Here is a 23,551-nt window from a genome sequence, read left to right as displayed (position 1 = left end):
TTTAAGTTCTCCAAAGATTAAAGAGGGAGTGGCTTCATTTTCTCAAAGATTGAGAGGATTGAAAGCAGCTAAAGATAATGACAAGGATAGAGGAAAATCTTTTGATGTATGGGATGAATTGGAAAGTTTACACTTGTCTATTAATTTGAGATAATTACTTGAAATTTCTCCTACTCATCACAGAAGAGAGAGATATCATAGATTAGTATATTGAAGGGCTAAAAGAAGCAATCCTACGACTATCTTGCCAAATACAAGAGGTGATAATACAAATACAGGTGTTCGATTTATAAGAATCATGGATTTAGTCTTGGATCCAAGGGCTCCAGTGGTAGACATGGAGGTGATGAAGCACATGATATTTGGGGCTCGGTTGGATGGCAAAGTAGTAATTAATTTAATGATGAAAAAAGCAATGCTTAAATTAGGGTTGAACGATAAGAAGGAGATTACAAGTATTGTCCTACATTTGGTCGATCAACAAAAAGTGACACCTTTAGGTCTATTGCGTCAAATTCCGATTGTGATTGCAGGGTTGGATTTTAGCATTAATTTCCTGGTAGTGCAACCTATTCAAGGAGCTACATCTTATCCAATTCTTTTGGGTAGACCTTGGCTATTGCAGTCTCAATGCAACCAAACCTGGCACAAAGGTATTATCATGATAGGATGCAAGCATGATCAGGTGCAATTGAGAGTTGTAGCAATAGAGTTTTTGCATGAACCAATGGAGGAAAGCATGGATAGGAATAGATCTGATGCCTTTAGAACTGAGGAGGAATGACGTGAGAGTTCGGAATCCGATCAAAATTGTACCTAGTTATATAGGGATTTGCATCATCGAGCCTCATTAGACGGGGACAAGACAATAGTCAATATGGTGCACCAAAATAATGTTGCAAAGCCTTTAGGAATGGGGGAATATTCTATGCACTACTCTTCAAAAGATGACAATGATAGTGATATGGCCAATTGCTTGACTATTTTCGATTAGCAGAGAGCAATGATGGCAAAATTTCAAGATGTTTTTATTGAGTGGATGAAAGTTTTCTTACATGATGTGTGTGTGCATGGTGATGAAGAAAATATGGCTAATCAATTGGAGGAAGTATTCCAATGTAGTGAGAGTACATGAGTTTCTTTAAATCTAGAGAAGTGCGTTTTTTGGAGTGTCATGGGGCATATTACTAGGCCACATAGTTTTGAGTGTGATGCTATTGCAATGGATAAGGCAAAAGTACAAAAAATTATTGATTTACTTGCACCACAAAATTTGAAGCAATTACAAGGGTTTCTTGGTCATTTAAATTTCTATCTATGTTTTATTGAGTCATTTGTAGTAGTCGGTGTACCTTTAACTACCTTACTTAAGAAGAATCAACCTTATGATTAGGATTCAGCCTACAAGTTGCATTTGAGAAATTAAAAGTTAAGTTAGTTGAAGGACCAATTTTGGTCTCACTTGACTGGTCTAAAGAGTTTCATATTCATGCTGATGCTTCTATCGAAACAGTGGGAGTGGTTCTATGTCAAGAAGATGACAATAATATCGATCACCCACTTTATTATGCTAGCCGTAATTTAAGTGACATTGAGAAAAATTATACAATAACTAAGAAAGAGTGTTTATTGATGGTGTTTACTATTACTAAGTTTAGACATTATTTGTTGAGCAATAAGTTTATTTTTTATGTGGATCGTGAAGCACTAAATTACTTATTAAATAAACCCAAACTTAGTGGCTGAGTTACCAAATGGATGTTGCTTTTTCAAGAATTTGATTTCGAAGTTAATACTCATGCAAGTAGGTCTCATGTTCTTGCAAACCATATGTCTCGATTAATTATTGGCGATGCAAAGAAAGGTGTAGATGTTGACTTACTTGATGCTCAATTGTTTGAAGTTTCTATCACAGTATTGTGGTATGCTAATATCGCTAATTTTCTTAGCACGGCTAAATATCCACCAACTGCAACAAAGCATGAATGTCGTATTCTATTGTAGTCACGGTCCTATGTTTTGCGTTACATGATGAACCTTGTGGTGGCCATTTTGCTGGAGATTTGACAGTGAAGAAAGTGCTTTTTGCTAGTTATTGGTGGCCTACATTATATAAGGATGCATATGAACATTGAAGGAAGTGTGATAAATGTCAATGTATTGGGAGACCAACTAAACACTTTGTAATGCCATTAACCCCCGTATTAGCCCTTGTACCTTTTAAGAAGTGGGATATAGATTTTGTCGGTCCAATTGATCCACCTACAAGATATCGCTCTAATAGGTATATTTTGGTATGTATTGATTATGTAACTAAATGGGTGGAAGCTAAAGCACTCAAGACTAATTGGGACAAGGATGTCACTCTATTTCTTTACGAGAATATTATTACTCACTCTGATCGTCCATTAGAATTGGTTAATGATTGTGGATCTCATTTCTTGAATAATCTAATTTTGAAATTGATGGATCTTAATAAAATTAAACACATTGAAAGTCTACCCCTTATTATCCTCGTGCCAATTATCCTCGTGCCAACGGTGCTGTCGAAGTTACTAATCGTATTGTGATGGCAATTTTAACCAAAATAGTAATTGAGAATAGACATGATTGGGATAAGCGTTTACCAGAAGCACTCTGGGTGTATCAAACTGCTTACAAAAGGTAACAACTAATAATACACCTTTTAGTTTGGTATATGGGATTGAAGTTGTATTTTCTTTTGAGTTGGAAGTTCCCACTTTGCGTGTTGCGTTATCTAATCGACGTGGTGAGCGAGAATCTCTTAGTAATCGCTTGTGCAAGTTAGTCAAGCTGGATGAGGATCATATGCTTACTTTACAACAAATGGAAGCCCATTATAAATGAAGGAAGCATGGCATGATAGACATTTGAAGCTTAAAGATTTTCAAATGAATGATTTAGTTTTATTGTATGATAGTCGTTACTATTAATTTCCAGGAAAACTTCGTATACAATGATTAGGTCCATTTCAAGTTAAAGAAGTGTATGATGACGGTTCAGTGGATATTCAAGACTTAGAGACAGTTCGTGCACCTTTTCGAGTTCATGGTCTTTGTTTGAAACCTTTTGTGACTTAGTTGAGAAGTTTGTGTTGAATGGTATAGTTAAATTATTTAAAAAAAAATCTTGCTTATTTTGTTGTTTTGTTTTGTTTGTTGGGGGGGGGGTGGGGGGGGGATATTCTTTATGGGATACATGTATGGAGATTTTGTGGATGGATGCCCTCAAACCTCATCTTGATGATGATAGTCGTGATCATATGCATATATGACCTTATAGCATTACTCATTTTCAGACACATGATAGGTTTTTGTATGCTTCGAGAGGTGAGGCATGTTGTGATACATCTTTTGTGGTTGTCTTTTGTTTGTGATATCATCCACTGTGGTTTGGTTGTAGATCTTGTCAATTGCATCTATTTGTGCATGCTCAGTTCCTGTGTTGGCAGTGTCGCCACTTATTTTCGACGCTATGGTACCACTGCCATGCAAGATGCTATAGGCTACACTTACTAGTGCCATGATTATGCTAGTGTCTTTTCTCCTGAGTGTGGCATTGGTTAGTCTAGGGTGGGTAGAGAGCAATAAGAATTTACTTGATATCGGTCTACTGCCTATCGCCTTACTCCATCATATTATGACTTGTAGATTGGTGTTAATTGTCCTTGTTGAGATTTTATATGTTGGTAAATGGACATGACTGAGGGTCATTCTTTAAATTGTTTACCAATGGCACCTATGCCCTATTATGATGATGATGCCTTGGCTCCACTCCATGATATACTGGAGATTTCTAGTGATGTGCCTGACGATGCTTCTGATATATCTTATGTGAGGGTGTTAGGGATTCTTCGGGATCATCTTGCATGTTGTAATTTGTCTAATGGATTTGATGTTGACCATTTAGATGATTTTAGGTTACGTTTGCTGTTTGTTTTAAAGGATTTATGGGGCTCTGATAATTTTTGTTTAGACTTTTTGTTTTCTTGGTTTGTTTAGTTTGTGTTCTGATTTACATGAATTTTAAAAAACAAATATCTTAATTTTTAAAAAACACCAAAAAAAAAATTTGAACATGATTCACTTTTAATGTAAGGTTTCCTACGTTTTTCAACTTTTCACGCATTAGTTTAGTTAACTTTCACTTAGTTAGGTAGTTAGCTGCACGCGTGGTTGGGTTTATCTTTCAGTGTAGGTTTTCTTTTCAATTGGCTCTAGGAACCATGAAGTTATGATGCACCCTTATCAGGTGTTTCCTTACCTTCTTTTGTTTTGACATTTTTATTATTGCACTTCCTCTTTTTAGTAGTTTTGTTTTGTTATGATAAGAATGTTGTACTTATGAGTGTTAAGTTCTAAAGCGAGGGGATTCCTTACTCATGTATTTTCCAATTTGAACTGGCTAATTAGAAGCTCACTAGAGTATATTCCTTATGGATTTATTTCATTTCTTGCTTGGATTTGCTAAGTATCAAACCATCTCTTCGTGAATTTTTGACTGGTTTGTTTGTGATGAAGTTACTTCTATTGAGCCTTGTGAGATTTGCCTAGATGTCAACTGGCTGGTTAGTATAGCTCTCCTGATTAAGTTTCTCGAGGAGAACATTAGAGTTTGTATACCATGGGTTGTAGTTCAAAATTGGGAGGTTGGATAGTAATGTTTAAGGAATTACAAGTAAGTAAAGAAGGTCATTAAATAGCTGATGGTTGGACTATCAAGAGAAATGATCGTGTGGCTTTTATGCTAGTAATTTTAAGATAAAGAAGACATAAATATACATCCCAAAACCTTAATTAATACAATGACTTTACATATAATCATTTTGCCCACTTATCTGAGGGCTTCCTAAGGGGCCGTTAACTAACTGTCACTATAACTAGCTTGTGGGGTCTTACCATGCTTCTATTTGGGATTATCTTCTAGATTCTTTTTTTGGCTCATTGTCGAGATGAACTTTCAACATACTACTTTTTTGTTTACCAAGATAGCCATTGGGATGCTTGCCTTTCTCAAAACATTTGGACGCTAGTTGGGTGCTCTTTTGAAATAAACTTCTAGATATTTAAACAATTGATTAGTTCTTACAATGTGTGGGTTTTCTATTCTTGGGGATGAAACTTTGATGACTCCACTGGGCTGCAGAGCCTCCTTTGCAACTTGCTTGGTTAGGAGGCCTTAAACCCTAGCCCTTCCTTTACTTCATAAACTCATGATACCTCAAGGGTAGGATATCCCAAGAACATCGGTAGACCTATTGCCTTGAGCTTTGCAATGCACCTCTCGTAGCACCAATTGGGTCCTCGAGTGTGGGATAACACTCTCAGCTCACTTGGGGTTTAACTCGTCTCCCAATTGACAAAATCAATGACATTGATGGCCCACATCATCTTGATCTCTCTCTCCCTTCTACCTCGACAATAGGCCTACCCTCGAAGATTAACTTGGAGTTAATCCCATTTCCACCAATAGTGGCCTAAAGTATAAGGATACTAATGATTACCCTTTACACCAAACCACTAAGTGAGATGGGACTAGCACTCTAGGAGGGGTAATGCTAACCCTTTCTAGGAAGGCACAATGTAGGAGCTTGTAGAGGAAGACAATAGAAATTTTTAAAAATTTACAAAAGTGCAAGAAAGGCCAAATGAGCGATATGTTAGCATATGCAATTTTTGAAACTAGAAATTTATGTGGAACCATTTTGTAAAAGAATGCCAGGCTCACTTCTATGCAAACTGTAGTAAAAAAATGATTGAAAAAATGTAAATGGTGTGCGCAAGTGAGAGAAGGTTCATCTAGGCAAATGCAAAAGGAGGGTGCCCAAAAATTTGAGGCCATGTATAAATGTCAAAAAGTGAATGGATAAGCTCATTCTTGTGTTATGCAATCTTGAGAGCTCTCTTTTTGCTTCTTGCTTACGTATTGAGAGAGAGAGAGAGAGAGAGAGAGAGAGAGAGAGAGAGAGAGAGAGAGAGAGAGAGAGAGAGAGAGAGAGAGAGAGAGAGAGAGAGAGAGAGAGAGAGAGAGAGAGAGAGCATGTGTGTGTGTGTGAGATTCGAGAATCTTATACTTTCACATCGTCATCATCATCATCATCTCCATCTTCTTCTAGGTAGCACTTGCACAATGATCAAAACAAAGGAGGTGGAGCTTGCTTAAGGCATGTCTCTTCTTCACCTCTCTTAATTTTTAACATTTCACGTCTATGAAAGTCCACTACTTCATACACTACCCAAATGCCTATGTGGATGCCTCACCTCATTCTATGCCCTTCCTACCCCAACCACCTTTACACTTTACTTCTCTCAAGCCACACTTGCCATACTCCATCCAATCATCCATCTCTTATTTGCTATATCATCTTGTATCCTCTCTATCATTTGACACATATCATCTTGCAAGTTTTTTGGATAATCTCTTTATTAAGGTAATGATCAACCAAAACCTTGAGTTTCTTATCCTTGATTCAAATCCCTTAGCTTATTGCAAGCAAAGAAGAAAGCATACTTTCCATAATAACAAGAGTAAGGTCTCTTTCTATAATCATCAATGTATTCTTACTTCACTTTATTGTCAAGATGTTTAGCTAAAAGCCATTGTATTATAAGGAAATGCTATATTATTTTGAGATGTGTGGAGGAATGTAGTGTAGAATGTTAAGATTCTCACTTCCTTTCTTGGGGGGAGGGGATGTTTGAAATATCAATGTGAAAATATAATTAGATAATATCTAGATACTTACAAAGACTAGACAAGATAAATAATATTTGGATATTTAAAAGGATCATAAAAAATACTTATGATGGATACTCTAATAAGTGTAACTACCACATCCACAACTCCTTAAATAATTATGTGTATTCATGGATATTGTAACACACACACACACACACACACACACACACACACACACACACACACACACACACACACACACACACACACACACACACACACACACACACACACACACACACACACACACACACACACACACACACACACACACACACACACACACACACACACACACACACACACACACACACACACACACACACACACACACACACACACACACACACACACACACACACACACACACACACACACACACACACACACACACACACACACACACACACACACACACACACACACACACACACACACACACACACACACACACACACACAGAGTGGCTCATTATACAACACCCATATGGCTGATAACCTGATTCGTTATAGGCAACTATGAAATCCTAATAACTATTGGGACTAAAAGTGTACCATTATTATTTTATGTGCTTCCTAATATAGAAGACACAGGGAAAGAACCTCTACTTGGGAGAACATTCAAGTAGCTTGCTAAGTGTAAGCTTGATTTTGATGCACTATAAATTGAGCTTAGTCTTTCGAATATCAAAAGTATCATTGTTTTTACCAAATGAGATCTTATTTATGCCAAGAAACGAAAACCATTCTAGGATCTATCAAAACCTCTAACAAGGGGCTTAAAGACAAAAATTGACTAAACTATTTAAAGCCCAATGCGAGAAACAAAAATATGTTAATCAAGCTCTCCCTACAACAAAGAAGAGTATTAAGTGAGTGCCTTATAGGAAAAAGACCACAATAGACTGTAAAACTATCAAGAAACAACATTGAGCAGTTCCACCAAAACAACCTAGAGCCTTTCACTAACGACCCTATAGGAAAGTCAAATTGAAGTTGCAATGGGTACTAAAAGCCCTTTTGTGTTCACAAGGCTGTTTTGCAGGAGTAGATGGATTGACACTCAAGGCCATGGATGTTGACTTCCCTTAAATCAACATTGTTTCCAACCCTTACCTTGGAGAACAAAACTTCAAAGAGCTAAAGATGATTAATTAAAAGTGTAATGCTTTCACCAAATTTATGAAGGTACCCTTGTAGTGCCCCATATGAGAAGTGCAAGAAAGTCGATTTGTGAGGATTAGACGTAGCTTATTGTGCAACACAACTAAATGTGAAGGGGTGCACCCTTAATGTGTTGAAACTAGGGGGCTTAGACAACCATTGATACTCGAGAAGTTTTTACCATTTTGCAGTGTGAGAAAAGGGGTCATTTTCCACTGTTTTTCCCTTTAGTATTCAAGACCATGAGCTTGTGCTAAGGAGGCATCGTATACTTAGCTACATGTAGTTGGAGCAAGGCGCTAGTATGTGGTTCCTCACTCACAGAGTCTCATGATGTTGTCATAGTTGACAGTGGAAATTCATCTAAAACATACGACGACGGGATATGTGAGGTGCCCTTAGAGCTAGAGGCATAGTCTTGGAGTCATGGACGATGGTGCGGGCTGTTGAGTAAGAGTGGATACCCGCCCCGCCCAACGCCCACCAAGAGTGGCCTCCGGAGCGTGAACCCGTTAAAAGACCAGAGGGCAAAATTTTGGTCATCCAGAGGGTTCATATACGTTCCCGCCAACATTCTTTTTCGGACCTCAAGGACTCAACAAATTCCAGTTAAATAAGCAGACTTCTGTTTTTCTTTGCTCTTCCTCTCCCAACGACACCGACAGCCCCAGGGGCCAGAAGCACACAGGATCAGCAAATGTCTGAGTCGTAGCTCGAAAGGCCGCCCCCCCCTCCCCCGCCCCCCCCCCCGCCCCTCTCTCTGTGTCTCGAATTTGAAGCAAGCGCACGCTTATCAGTCCTTTTTATCTCCGCCGTTCTACCTGCTACATGTGGTGCACGACATAGCCCGCCCTTGCTCGGAAGCGGAAGAAAGACCATGACCGCCGTCAACGTTACCAATGTCGCCGTGCTTGACAATCCCTCCATGTTCCTTAATCCCTTCCAGTTTGAGATCTCCTACGAATGCCTCTTGCCCCTTAACGATGGTAAGCGATCCCCTATTCCTGCAAACTAGGGTTTTTTTCCCTCTTGTTTCTTCCCCCTTTCCATCGAGGGGCAAAGGTTTTGGATTTCTTGTGAGTCTGAGAATAAATTGGGGCATTTATGTAATCGCGGCAGGCATACCCTGTATTGTAGCCATCACAATGCGGGGGAGGTAGGGGTTTTGCCTGTGCGATCTTACGGCTGGGTTTTATTAAGGAATGTATGTTTGTCCTAAGCAATTAAAGTGTTGAAAGATGATTGTCTGCCATTGGAATTCTCGTAAACGTAAGCATTTTTGTAATGAAAACAGATTTGGAATGGAAGCTGATTTATGTTGGTTCAGCTGAAGATGAAAAATATGATCAGTTGCTGGAGAGTGTACTGGTTGGCCCTGTCAATGTTGGAAATTATCGCTTCGTTTTTCAGGTGAGATCATACTCGTGAAATTAGTGGAGTATCTCTTGTGTCCTACTAAATGGGTTGTTTCCACAGTTGCGTCTGATTTATGGTAATTTTGTTTAATATTATCTTCAAATCAAGTAGGCTTTATCGGGATTTGTATGTTGGATATTGTTGGTTTTGGCCACGTTTATTACTTTTCTGTTTCGACTGTCAAATCCCTTTTGAGGCATTATCTATTTGTAGTGAAAACGGGCATTAATGTTCTCTTTGTACGCAACCCTCTAGAGGTATCAATGCACTAGTTAACCTTGATTAGACGAGCCTAATTGTCAAATTATTTGATTTTGTGTTGTCAAATGTGTCCCTAAGGTGTCTCTCTCTCTCTCTCTCTCTCTCTCTCTCTCTCTCTCTCTCTGGGTGTATCCTAGTCTAAACAAAGTAAAATCCTTGTTTTGAGATACTACATCTTCCTTAGTTTCTATCTTTGATGGATATCATTTGACTTGTGTGCTTGGCTTGAGCCTTGTTTCATAAGATTAGGTAACTTGTTTCATACCTAAGCATTTTAGAAATGTATAAAACACTTATTTTAGACCTTCATAAATGCCATCCTCTAAATGTCTTGGGGCTTTTGTAATCATTGTTTATCATGGATTTACTCAACACATTGACATGGATGTTGACATTGATTGTTTGAGTTTTGCTTCGAGTTGTTATTCATGATGATTGCATATATTGATGGTGCCTTTTTATACCTAAAGTTGATGTTGGGCATGGATAGTGGACCATGATGCAATCAAATATTGATGCTATGTTGAATGTTCATTTGCATTGTATGGAATAATGAATAATGTTAATCTATGTTTTCTATATCACACAAGTCATACAATATATGTATATAAAACTTTTATATTTTTTAATATCTTGAATGAAACCTATTTGTAACATTTTATGAAATCCCTAGGCACCTATGTTTATTAATAAATCTAAGTAAACATTTAGGAAAGCTTGTTATTTTTGTCCCATTCATTTTTATGGCCTTTTTATTCTTACTTCTTGACTTTGCCACATGCAACATTGATAGTCCTTTTGGTTGCCACTTTTGCATTGTATCACTATCTTAAGCTTTTTTTTTGTTATACCCAACACGATGTTTAAAATATGTAGAAGTGCATTGGTCCCATGATAGAAATGAATGTAGATGAAATGAGATGGATCTTAAAACCTAAAGTATGAAGGTTATTGTTAAGAAACAGAGTTGTAAAATCAGCAAAAGCTGAGATATAATGGGCTACCCTCAAGCATGGTGTAGGAACATGTAAAAGCATTGAAAATTGAAAGCTTACCATTGTAGGATGAATGCCCAATTAGGATTAAGGAACAATAAAGCATTAAAGATTGGAAGCTCACTTTTGTAAGATGAGTATCCAATTGGGATTAAAGAACAATATGGCAAGAGAAGTAGATGGAGCTCCTTATATTTTCCATTGGCATAGATTAGTGCTCACAAGCAATAGATGAAGATAATGCAAAGTTACAGATGCACATTTGTCTTGATACTCTCTTGTCATCTTAAGGGTTGCACTCACTTTTCTTGCCATCAAACCCTCATAATTGTCAATACTTTTTCTCTCTAGCAACTCCTTTTTTTTCTTCATGATGAGTTTATCATCTTCTTCTCCATTGCTTTGTTTTTTAGCTTCATTGCCTTGTTTTCATAAGCATAACTAGCTTAGTTTTAAGCCCTCTCTTGACTTTATCCTCTTCTGTTTCCTAGTTGCTTCAGTAAATTTTTTTTGGATTGTAGCGTTTTGGTTGGATTATTTTAGGTGGGAGAGGCTCGACATGCTAGGGTGAATCATGCTTAAAATCTAATTCAATAGGACTAAAAGCTTTGCAAAGCTAAGACATCAATTCTAGCATAGGAAACAAAGTAGATCTCATCTCCTTTCTAATGTTTTTTTGTGGAAAGGAAACATATGGTAGTTATGGTCCAACACATGAATTTGTTGCTAAGTAAGATTGCATGCTATAGTACTATGGTATTTTCGTACGTCAATCAAGCATCAAACACAAGTAGGTATAAAGGTATGATTTAGGTATCGATTTAATCCTTGAGCTGAATCTTATGTCGCTTTCAATTAGTTATGGTTCAATACATGAATGGGTTGCTAAGTAAGATTACATGCTATAGTACCAAGGTATCTTCATATATCAACCAAGCATCAAACATAAGTAGATATGAAAGTATGATTTAGGTATCGATTGAATCCTTGAGTTGAATCATATGTGGCTTCTAATTTTTAAATATCTTTTATTAAATTTATACAAATACAAATATTCAAAATTAACCATTAAATTATTAAGTATTTTTAAAATAATTATCTATGTCCATGTTTCAAACAAAAAAGGTGACTAAAGTATATGATATACTATACTGAAATTTGAGTCAATATTGAAATAGCTAATGTTAAGTCAACAAGAGATATTAGAGGCTTGATGGTCATGATTGTAGGCCCAAGGCTATTGTAGATTGAAAATTAAAAACAAATGCCCAAAAGTACTTTTGTAGCTTGTAACATTAATGACTAGTCAACTCATAATCTTCAAAAATTCTTGAAAGAAGAGTCTTTTTCTTATTCTTGTTGTGAAGGAATTGTGTGGCAAACATAGAAAATGCTAAATATATGACAACATGAGGAATGTAAATTTGTAGAGTGCTAAATAAGAATGAAGTGAATGAGAATGTAGATAATACAATTAAGGGTCTCAAGTATTTATACCTCTAGGATTGGGATAGAAGTGTTTGAGAGTGGTGTTAAATGTATTATACTTAAGATCAATACCTATTTGCAATAGTAGTCACCATTGGCTTTGTCAATATTGGTGAAGATGATAGTAGAAAAACCAAGTTCAACAAGTTGAAAACATAGACCAGTACTTTGGTAAATGTCAAGATGTTGGGTGACTTGTAGAATAATCAAAATATTTTCAATAACGATGTTGTCTTTTGAAAAGATCTCCAAATGACTTGACCTCGAAGATCTCCAAATAACTTGACTTGTAGAATATTGCCAAAGGAGTGTAGAGAGAATATCTTTGTATGACTTCACCTTGAAGATCTTAGTCTTTGTCAACCTTGAGAGTAGTCTCCACGGTTTGCGGCTAGAAATATGTGAAAATCAATTGAGGCAAGATTGTTAAAATCAAGCTTTATAAATAATCCAAGATAAACACAAAAAATAATATAGGTCGGCTACATTAAATGTATCCGATTGTTCGATTGTTGCAACTAGTCAATCGTGCCATGTCAATTGCCACATGGCACTCTTGCACTTGTTGCTTGTTTTATCTATTAAACTTATTGCTTTTGCTTGATCCAAGAAACGTCCCAGCTCTAATATTCCCTCTCAAATCTTGGATATGACAAAAGACTAAGGAATTTGGAGTATTGCCAAAGTAAAGCTTGGGAAAGCACCTTGGCAAACAAGTTTGTAAGATTGTTTGTCTTGCAATAGACTAGGAAAATAGTATCATCCAAAATCTTCTCTTGATTGAAATGGTATTGGATCTCAATATGCTTTGTTCAAGCATAAAATATAGATTCTTGGCCAAGGCAATGTAACTCTCATTGTTGCATTGTAAAACAACAGGACTCGTCGGCGGGCAGTCAAGCTCCTCCAAGAGCTTGTGAAGCTAAATGATTATCTTTTTTGCATTTCGAACTTGTATTTGAAGCTATCTCAACTTGTTGATATGCTCTTGCATAGAAGATGACTTGTTGACACTTATGATTCGTATTTGCACTTTTAAAAAAACTCGCTTTATGACGGTCATTCGATTGTATATTTGATTAAGCTTCAACCATATCTGTTGCGTCATCGTCAAATGCTCAATATGAGAGATAATAGTTGTAATACATGAGAGAAATAATAATGAGTGAATGCAAACATTGAGTTTATTTTAATGTGCTCGAGTCTTTGTCGACTCCACCTTATCTTTGGAAAAGATTTTGAACTTATCTTGCGAAGAAGGATGATGAATAGTCTTTCGTAACAAGCTTTGTCAAATCATATAACTCTAAAATGGCAAGTATTATGATTTGTCAGATGCGATAATTCTTGCCATTAAGCTTTTGATCTAATAAAAGAGTCGATAAGACAAATCTTTTGATCCATGATCGCTTGAAACTTTGTCTCGGCCTCAAAAGACATCTTTATCTACAATGCTTGCATAAAATATAAAAATAGTCTTCTTTGAATGTGAAAATTCAGCTTGCTAGGACTCTTATTCGCTCATTTTGTTTTTTAATTCATCAGAGGTATAATACGAGGGAGTTTTGAAAATGGAAAAAATGAAAACGAAAATGTTGGAGTTTCGGAGTTTCAATGAAATTTTAAAAATGAGAAATGACATTTTGAATTGTACACTAATATAAATATAGTATTATGTGGATATGTAAATGTATTAGTGTCTACAATAACGTGTATTCAAATTTTATACAAAACTTTGAGTCTTCATGTCATACAATTGAAATCATGATTCATTACACGTCACAACTCATGAAACACGAGTGAAGATTAAGGAGCCACAAGAATCAAGATGCATAATAAGTGAAATTGAGATACAATTATACATGTAACTATGTCATGCGAATAATCTATTAAAACTTCAAAGTCTAATGAGACTATAAATATTAATATCAATAAACAACTAGTAATTGTGGTTTGGACTTTATATTGCTAAACTGGCTCTAGTATATCATGAGTCATGATTCATTTTGACTTTGAGAATTTGTGTACCATCTCCTCATTTGACTTTGAGAACCTTAATGAAGAAGTTGATAAAGCAGTCTTAGTCTCAACCTTAAACTCATGCTTTGACTTTGCTCTCATCTTAACTCTCCTTTGTGGACGAGTCTTATGCATTGGTATCAATAGCTTCTCATAGAGCATGGAGTAGATATTTTGCTTTTGTGGTAACTATGAGATGTCAACGCCTCTATATTAATCTTGTTGGCATTTACTTGTAAAGATGAAAGAAACAAAGATATATCATATGAAAAAAGATTCAACATGTTCAATGTTCATACATATCATAATTTATAATCCAACTTTTAAGCAATGTCAAGTGTCAAGGATAAAAAGTTAACTATACAAAATACTAATCATTACTAATATGTATGTGAAGACTCTAGGGCTAGAGCGGTTCTCTCAAGAAGCTGCAGATTACAATAGTAAAACACTAAACGTTTCAATTGGGTAATTGGAAGCTTGTTTTTCTTTTTGGTGTGGAAGAGGGCCATGTGCTCCAATTTAAATTACAATCTTGCAAGAGAATTCGAATGACAATGTGTTTCTATTCAAATTTAAAAGATTGAGGTTAAGTAATTGGCAATTGCTAATACACAAGCCGTAAAATTGACATTTAAGTGGGTAATAGATTATAGAATCTGTTGCTTAAGTTGCATAATACAGGGTTGCACTCATACATTGAACGGAAAGGCTCATACCATATGAACCGTACGATACGTATCAGTACTATTTCATACTGATTCGTACGAGATTTTGAATATATTTTGGCCACATATCTTGCGGGACAAGGTGAGCTATCCAGAGAGTTTTCGGATAAAACGGGCTGGGAAAAAAGACGCAAACCGGGCTCGATTGATCATTTGCGACACATATACACTCTTGCAAGTCTCGACTCTCTCCTTAGTCCTCTCTCTTGTCTCCAAGACTCAGGTTGCATCAAGCTTCCATCACCTCCAAGCTCTCTCTTCCTCTCTTCTATTTTCCTTTTCTCTTGAGTCTTTCTTTTATCCTCTTCCTTTTCAAAGTTCGTTTTTCTTTCAACTTTCCAAGTTTTCCTGATCCCCTTCCTCTTCAAGGCTCAAGTATCATCTCACTCTTCTCTTTTCTCCATCCCCTCTCTCTTAAAGCATCACCGTTGATCGGAGTGACAAGTCTCGACTCTCTCCTCTTCATCGGGCCTTCGTTCTCACCTCGACACCATGACACGTAAGAAACATGAGATCTTCAACTTGCACGCCATCCATGTGGAGAGGGACACAAAGAAGTTTAACTTTTACAACTGGATATGTAAGTATTGCAAGAAGAGCTACACAAGTGGTGCGACCCGGCTTCTCCAATATCCTTTCAAGACCGGGGGAGGGGGAAGTCGCTCTGTGCAAGTCGATCCCTCAACACATTGTGGACGAGATTCTCGCCAAGATGAGAGGGGAATCCACTAGAGGAAGAGGTGGCAGATCGGCGGCGACGGTATCAACACCTATGCCTACTCATGAGGAAGCCTCAAATGTAGACCTATCTTCGACTGATACGGGTGAGGCCTCCACCATTGGTGGTGTTGACTCCACATCTGCTTCGGGCTCTGGCAGTGGCAAAAGGCAAAGGTTAGAGGCTCATGTGGTACTGAAGAAGCAATTCTCTCTCTCTCAAGCTCATGGTCATACACGTGGATTGGTTGCCTTTCTTAGAGAAAGGCAATGACAAGCCGATGTTGAGATTGCACGCACGGTGATAAAGTGTAATCTTACATTCAACATCTTAAAGCATGAGCAATGAAAGAAGACGGTGAGAACCATCGCCAATGTGGGTTCATGTGAAGGATGGAGCGGCATCTCATACAATGATATGGGGATGAAGAAGATTGATGAAGAGGAGAGGATTGGTAAAGCCCTTGATTCTATTCGGGCCGCATGGACAAAATACGATTGCTCCATTCTCACCGATGGATGGAGTGATTGTAAGAAATGGGATATCATCAACATACTCGTTTCATGTCCACTTGGCATATATTTTTTGCGGGTTGTAGACACCGGTAAGAGGGAAAGAAAAACGATCGGTCCATTCATCTACCACCACATTCGGCAAGTTATCATTAAGGTACACATTGTCTTTTTAAAGTTGCTTTCATTATTCATGAATCATAATTAGAATTTTCAAGTCATGATTCATGATTCATCTCTCCTCGAAGCTTTTATAATTTGTGCCATGTATGATGTGCTTGTAGGTGGATCCGTTGAACGTGATGCAAGTTGTGACTGACAATGCATTCAATTGTCGGCACATGGGCCGTTTGCTTGAGGCTGAGTTTCCTTCGATTGTGTGGACTCCATGTGCAAGTCATTGTTTGGACTTGCTCATGAGGATATCGGGAAGCTAAAATGGGTGAAGAGGGTGGTACACAAGGCTATATCTATTGTCACCTTCTTTACGGTGAAGGTGAAGGTGCTTGCGATGTATCACGAGCATAGTAAACTTGAGTTGAAGAAGCCTTTTTCAACTCGGTTTGCTTATATGTGGTTATTGTTGGAGCGGCTCTTTGAGGTGCGGTCTGCCCTACGCCAAACAATGGTGTCCACTCTATGGAATGAGTGGAATTAGCACGAGACAGAGAAGGCGAAAGCCATGCAGCGGTTGTGCCTTGATGAGCAATTTTGGTAGAAAGTCCGTGCCATTGTGATTGCCGTGACTCCCTTTTATAGGGTGTTGCGTATGGTTGATTGCGAGGGGTCCACCATGGGCCTTCTCGTTCACTTCTTTAGAGCGGCATTGGTGGAGGTACGGGCTTGCATGATGATCACAGATTCTCAGCATGTATATATCATAGAGATAGCATAGAGGAGATGGGCATGGATGTATAGGTTCATCGATGGTTTTGCAGCATTGGTGTATCCGGCCTACAAGTCGTCGGCGATCATGGATGATAGAGAGCTCCAGTCAGATCAGCTTGCATATTTGACTCGTGTGGTCCCCGTAGATGACCACAATATAGTTTTAAAGGAGCTTGGATGCTATGTTGATCAGAGAGGATATGTGGCATTTTTTTCTTCCACTTGTTGAAGAAGAGAGTTACTTGTAAAGCCTCTATTTTGGTGGCAAAATTTTGGATATGCGTTGGAGACTCTTCAACCCTTGGCTATGAGAGTCCTTGCGCAAGATTGCTCTTCGGGTGCATGTGAGAGAAATTGGAGTGCCTATTCTCTCATTCACACGAAGATTTGCAATCGTTTTAGCACACGACAATTAGAGCGGCTAGTCTATTGCTGCACTAACTTGTGCATGATGAAGGCCATGATGAGTAGGGGTAGTCCAAAGCAGGTAAAGACCTAACCATAAAATGATAAGTCAAGTTTAATTTTTAAATTTGTTGGTTTCAACTTGTTACTTTATAGTATTATACTCAACAATTTAGTATTTATAATCTATTATTTTATGTGCATTGTGTAGGTGAATGTTGATACATTCAAGTTGGAGCAGATCTTTGCAGAGCTCTATAGAGAGCTCATAGCAGCAGACACTCGTGACACTCATAGTCAGTGTGCTCGTGGGCGAGGAGTTTGAGTTGCCAGCAGAGGCATGGTCATTTGGTGTCCTCCGAGATCGACGAGGGGTGGTTCAGGTGGTTTGCAGACATATATGAGGCGGGGCTTTAGTAGCTCTTGTCCAGTCCTTGATGATGACATTTTCCCCTTGCCTACAGTTAGACTGTCATTGCTTAGGGAGCCATCATTTGATGATGATGGTAACCTTATCAGTGAGGATGAGTATGAGAGTGCCTCATTATTCGATGACGAGGAGTCATCTTCAAACTCTCTTGATAAGCACTCAAATGATGATGATGATGATGTTGATGATAGTGATGCCTCATGAGCCATTCTAGCCTTTAGGCCTCAGCTCTCTCGAGTCTCACCTTTTTGTATCTACTTAGTACTATCACTGATATTGTATTCAATTTCACTCATTGATGATTGTATGATATATCCAATACATTGTACTGTTGCCCGCATGTTTGTTGCTCGCATGTGATTGCGAGGGCTTTTTACCTCATGTATTCAGCATATTTTGTAATGGCATTGTTAGTTTCACTTTAAACATGTGTTCTATTATTTATGGTTAAAAAAAAATAAAGTTAATTTTTTTTGTACTAATATCGTACCATATTTTATAAAATCTTAAGGTATCATTTAGTACCGTATTTTATTGTACCATATCTTATCGTACTTTTGTACTGGATAACTATGGCATAATGCATTAGATAATCAAGATTCAAAATATAAAAGTCACTAATCACATACCAAAGTAATAGCACAATTGTTGTATTTTTTCCACTAGGAGATAGGTTGAAGTTGTGTCTGTCGAAGCCTAGTTGTGAATCGGTCAAAATGAAGAGAACAATTGTGAAATGCTAGCAAATTGTTCTCTACTCTTTTCATCATATCTATATCATCTCTTGTGAAGCGTTTCATGTACTCCATGAAGTTATTTTTTAGCTCCTCGCTAATGTACTATATCTTGCTGTGCCAAAGGGGATGTAAGATATGTGTGACAACATGGATTAGTTTATGAAGCCAAGCCCATTGTGCATTTCACATTGCACAAATCTAATCAGTCCTTCGGAGCGAAGGATGATGGATGATAGATAAAATAAGTTAAAAACTTAAAAGTTAAAATAATGGTTAATTATCAAGGAGTCGTTAATATCAAATGCTTACATGTGTAAAAGTTAAACAAGAATTTACTTATCTTGGGGCAAAACTTATTGCGAAGCAAGGTTTCACTAATTTTATCTATATAATTATATAGAAGGTCCAAAATACTCACCTCCATATCAATGATGCGCAATACATTGTAAATAAGAGTGAGACTTTTCACCAATGTCTTTGTCTCAATCCACCAGCTCTCATTTAAAATATTGCATCTAAAAACAAGTCTTTGGAGACTCTTTCACTCCATGTGAGCCATTTTTGGCATGCAATGGTCCGTATCAATTTTGGATGGATTCGTATCAACCTCTCCAATACAATAAACATATAAGTGAATCTAGTGGTAGAGGCCTTCAATAGCTCGAGTGTGTTATTGGCTCGAAACATGCTTGTGACAAATTGTCTTTTCTTCACAAATCTTACCATACTTGTTATCTTGGAAATGTCATTCACCCAAGATATTTGCCCAATATCTTCAATAAGCACGTCAAGGCAATGAGATGTATATGGAGTCTATACTATGCTAGGAAACTCCTCAAGCATATGTCCCATAGACACACAATTACTTTAATTATTTGTCATTGCATCACATTTTGGACTTCTACGTCCATGATGACTTGTTGCATATGCTTCCAAATGAAAGCTCTTATGATGGTAAGACTTGAGGCAGAGGCATCAATGGCTTTAATAAACATGGTGCCTTTACATGAAGACACCAAAACATTGTAAATATTTCTTTGGTGCATATTTGACCATCCATTGCATAATATTGTGCATCCATATTTCACATATGTCTTCTTTAAAGGCTCCAATTGAGCTTTTATGGATGCTTTCTCTTTTCGAAGCTCTCGTGTGTGTAATGCATCCGTGGATAGGCCTTTTTACTCACACCCTATGCGGTGCATTGCCTTGATTGTCTTTTTCTATCTACGTGTAGTGGCCACATTGAAAACGATAGCACATCGAATAAATAAGCGTGTGAGCTTCCTAGTTACCTCCACAATTGCTTATCTTTGAAGTCTTGCATGGACACTTGTACCATGCAAGGAGTCCTTTTGCCCACCACCACTAAAAGATAGCAATGAGGTCCTTTTTGCACTTGAATCCGAAATAGATATGGATGCACTTCTTTTTGATGGGCCATCAGCACCTCCAATTTGGCCAATACCAATAGGCCCACTAGCCTCTCCTTGCCCCATGTGCTTCATTAACTTGATGTGGTGTTGGATGAGAGGATTCATCCTCTTCTAGCTCCCCATACGCTTTTGTTGCCAAAGATGGAGACTTACCGTTACTTTTGTCGGTATATTTGCGCAAGGCTTGATGTCTTTGTTGGGAATGCATGCCAAGTGGCCTTTCATGCGCGTTACGCTCCTCGATTTCTCCAATTCACAATAGTTGCATCGTTACTTCTTTGATCTGTTGGAGCCCTCATATCCCTTGATTGGAGCGACGTGCCTCCAATATGGATCCGACGCCATGATATGATGATCAGCCTTTAGGTAATGGATTATGGGAAGAAGAAGAGGAAGAGGAAGAGAAAGGGGAAGAGGAAGAGGAAGAGAAAGAAGGTAATGGATTATGGGAAGAAGAAGAAGAAGAGGAAGAGGAGGAGGTAGGAGCTAGAGTGTGCCGCGGGAGCTGGAATGAATGTGTTGCCACTTGTGAAGTCTCCTAAATTGGACTAGGATGGCAATTCGAACAAGATCTCAGCATGTTGGATAACCTAGCCTCGAAACGGACCGTAGGATCTCAAAACAATGGCTTTCCATTTCCGTTCCAGTCCAAAATGGCCAGTCTGTTTTGGGGCTGCCAAAACGGCATTTTGGTGTACACTAGCTCCCATGTGTGACGGTGATGCTATGATGTCCTCTACCTCCTTTCAGACTTGCAGGTGCAAAAGTGCAGGCCACAAATGGTACTTTATAGTTTTAACCTTTAAAATATGCCAAGTTTGAAATTGATGTACATACTCCAAGTTTGGGAATGTTTGCACTGTACATCATAAGTGTCTAAAGACAATTGTAACTATTACTCCCTCAAGACTTCGTTGGCAACTGTTGCGCTGACTTGTATGCATTCAAAGCATAGGAATTTGGTACTTAGGCTAGCCGCTTGGTACTAAAAATCAAAATGCTAGGTGTTGAACACTTTCACTTCCTAGGGGTCACTCCTTATGTGGCCTATAGAGCTCTTACATTTCTTGCGTGAGGCCTTGGCTAAGAACCTATTGCAGCTTAAGATTCACTCGCAGAGTTGATTGCTAATAAAAACTAGGCATCTTGATTTTCCATGTCTAGCCAATGTAGAGTTTAGGAAAATATTGGAGTGCCTTAGCCTGAATTCAGTTGGAACGTCTTAGCCTGAATTAAGTTAGTTATCCTTTTGTTGCTTACTAACTGCCTTCTCTGTCAATGCCTTCTGTGTTTGTTTGGAGTTGCACAGCTGATTGAAGCCATTTCTCCTTTGAATTGTTATTGCTAAGTGCCTAGGAAGTGGCTCCATTGATGTGCTTTGGTTGTGAGAGGCTTCGCATGACACTATGGCACCTGCATTTCTTGCTTTGAAGGTGCCCCTTCCTGCATCTCCTATTGAAAGGTCTGTTCAAGCTTTGTGAGATTTGTGAAAAGCTGTACTTTGTTAAATTCTTTATTTGTGCTGTCATTTAATAGGCTTGTTTGAGCCAGCTAACTCCCCTCATAGGTGACTGGAAGGAAGCCATATCTGCTGTGGTCATGTTGTACTAAGAAAACGAATGTGTTTCAGACTGGCCTGAAAAAGAGGAACCAGGGCTGTTGACTGCTGTCCTGAGACAAAAATGCAGCAGGGTCTATTGGAGCAAATCACATGGCTGGTAGGTTGTAGCCATATTGCCTTGGTTGGGGACTTTAAAAACATAGCTTGAATGTGATCATGATTGTTATTGTCCAATCTGCCTCTATGTTGCCTTGATTTATCTTTTGTATGAGTTGAGAAAATCCGGGGAGGATGAGTTTGATCCTGTTTTCTGGACCTGACGTGCTTTAGGTTGGGGGGTGATCTGTTGTAGGTGACCTCTGATCCTATTGCAACTCTTTTGAGATACTGACTATCCAGATTGCCTTTATGTTGCCTTTATCTATCTTTTGCATGAAGTTAGGAGATTCTGGAGAGGATGAGTATGATGCTATTTTCTGTATCTGATCTGGGGTAGGTTGAGAGCTGATCTAGTGTAGGTGAGCTCTCATCCTACCGCACCCCATTTGATACTACCATCACATACTGCTCATGTGGTGAGGTCTAGTGATCTTGCTGGTTATCTTGAAGCTTGGAATTGCTGTGGTTATCGTGAAGCTTGGAATGCATTCATGGATATACATGCACTGCAGACAAATAGAATAGGAGAGGGTTGTTTTGATTGTGAGATTGCCGATAAATATGTGCAGATGCACAGGTTGCCTATATGCTCAAATACTGCAAATTAGGGCACCTAGATGATTTGCTTAAAAGCTCCAAGTAATACTCTGAAAAATAGGAGCATTATGTGCCAAGTGTGGCACATAAAGCATGGTTGAGGCTGTACTTTGTGTCATTAATTGATTAACTGGTAAAGATCCTCTTTTAAACATTGAACAATTGCTTGGTAGTTGTGCTTCAAACACCCAAACTCATGATGCAGTCATTCCTGGGGTTCTCGAGAAAGAGGGACTATAAGTGGTGGCATTTCTGGGGCTGCAGCTGTTGCACATTTTGTGGGTCTCACAAATGCAGTTCTTGCCCTGGCTTGAACCATTGGTTTTGGAGTTTTGCTGGCTGTTTGGCCTCAGCATACTACCAATCAGGGTTGGGGGCCAGGGCTTGGATTCCGCCCTGGAAGTTTTCCTTAAGCTGATTGATCTGGTCACGAGTCATTTTTTAATTTGCAATGTTTTGAATTCCAAGTCATTGTTTTTCAATGTTTTATGTTTCTGGATGGATAACATGATGTCTCAGTTGAGCTTCCTATGCTTTTATATTGTGTACTCTATATGGCTGATGTCATGGTTTAATGTTTGCAGGCAGATCCTCCAAAGCCTGAAAAAATTCCAGAAGAAGATGTACTAGGTGTCACTGTTCTGCTGCTAACATGCTCTTATATGGGACAAGAGTTTATTAGGGTTGGCTACTACGTTAGTAATGAATATATAGATGAGCAGCTAAGAGAAGAGCCCCCACCCAAGGTTCTTATAGACAAAGTTCAAAGAAACATCTTGTCAGACAAACCTAGGGTCACAAAGTTCCCCATTGTTTTCAGTCCTCAGACTGCAGATGTTACTCTTTATAATCCTGCAGGGACAGATGTACCCATGCTTGATTCTGCCAATGCTGATGTATCTCAATCTATGGACTTTGAGAATTCAAATCAATAATATTTTGACTAATAAATTTACAACAAATGTTGCACTACCTGCTGCTCCCTTTTCATCTTTACGTTCATTGATGTTCTGCTACACGTCTGGAGGTTTTTTTTTGCCTGAGCTATGTGTTGAACATATTTCTTGTCTGGTCCAGGACAGTAGACATGTAGATGGTTGGGGCTATGACATCTCTTAGTTGGAGCGATAGTCCGTCATTGCTTGGTTTTCGATATCGATGTCAGAATGTGCTGATTTATTACATGTACGAAATTTCTGTTTAGAGGCCTATTTCTAAACAAGAGAGTCTGTACCATTGACAAGAAGGTCCAACTATCTGTAGAGCTTACTCGGACCAT

General features: G+C 38.3%; 1 protein-coding gene across 2 annotated transcripts; it reads left to right on the top strand.

The window, feature by feature from the left end:
* The first annotated feature begins 8,483 nt into the window (after positions 1–8,483).
* On the top strand, positions 8,484–23,236 carry LOC148032698 (putative histone chaperone ASF1A). Of its 2 annotated transcripts, none has more exons than XM_087683326.1 (3): positions 8,484–8,908; positions 9,250–9,332; positions 22,857–23,236. In XM_087683326.1, the coding sequence occupies exons 1-3, from the start codon at positions 8,800–8,802 to the stop codon at positions 23,205–23,207; spliced, it is 543 nt and encodes a 180-aa protein (XP_087539452.1). In that variant the 5' UTR covers positions 8,484–8,799; the 3' UTR covers positions 23,208–23,236. The 2 variants fall into 2 exon arrangements, with proteins under 2 accessions (XP_087539452.1, XP_087539451.1); XM_087683325.1 differs by having other exon boundaries at positions 9,217–9,332.
* The last annotated feature ends 315 nt before the right edge of the window (positions 23,237–23,551 follow it).

Source organism: Lygodium microphyllum, chromosome 8 (genome assembly GCF_053477565.2).
Source record: "Lygodium microphyllum isolate KBCC chromosome 8, Lygodium_microphyllum_v1.1.10, whole genome shotgun sequence".
NCBI classification, from domain to species: domain Eukaryota; kingdom Viridiplantae; phylum Streptophyta; class Polypodiopsida; order Schizaeales; family Lygodiaceae; genus Lygodium; species Lygodium microphyllum.
This window is presented reverse-complemented; position numbering and strand designations above follow the sequence as displayed.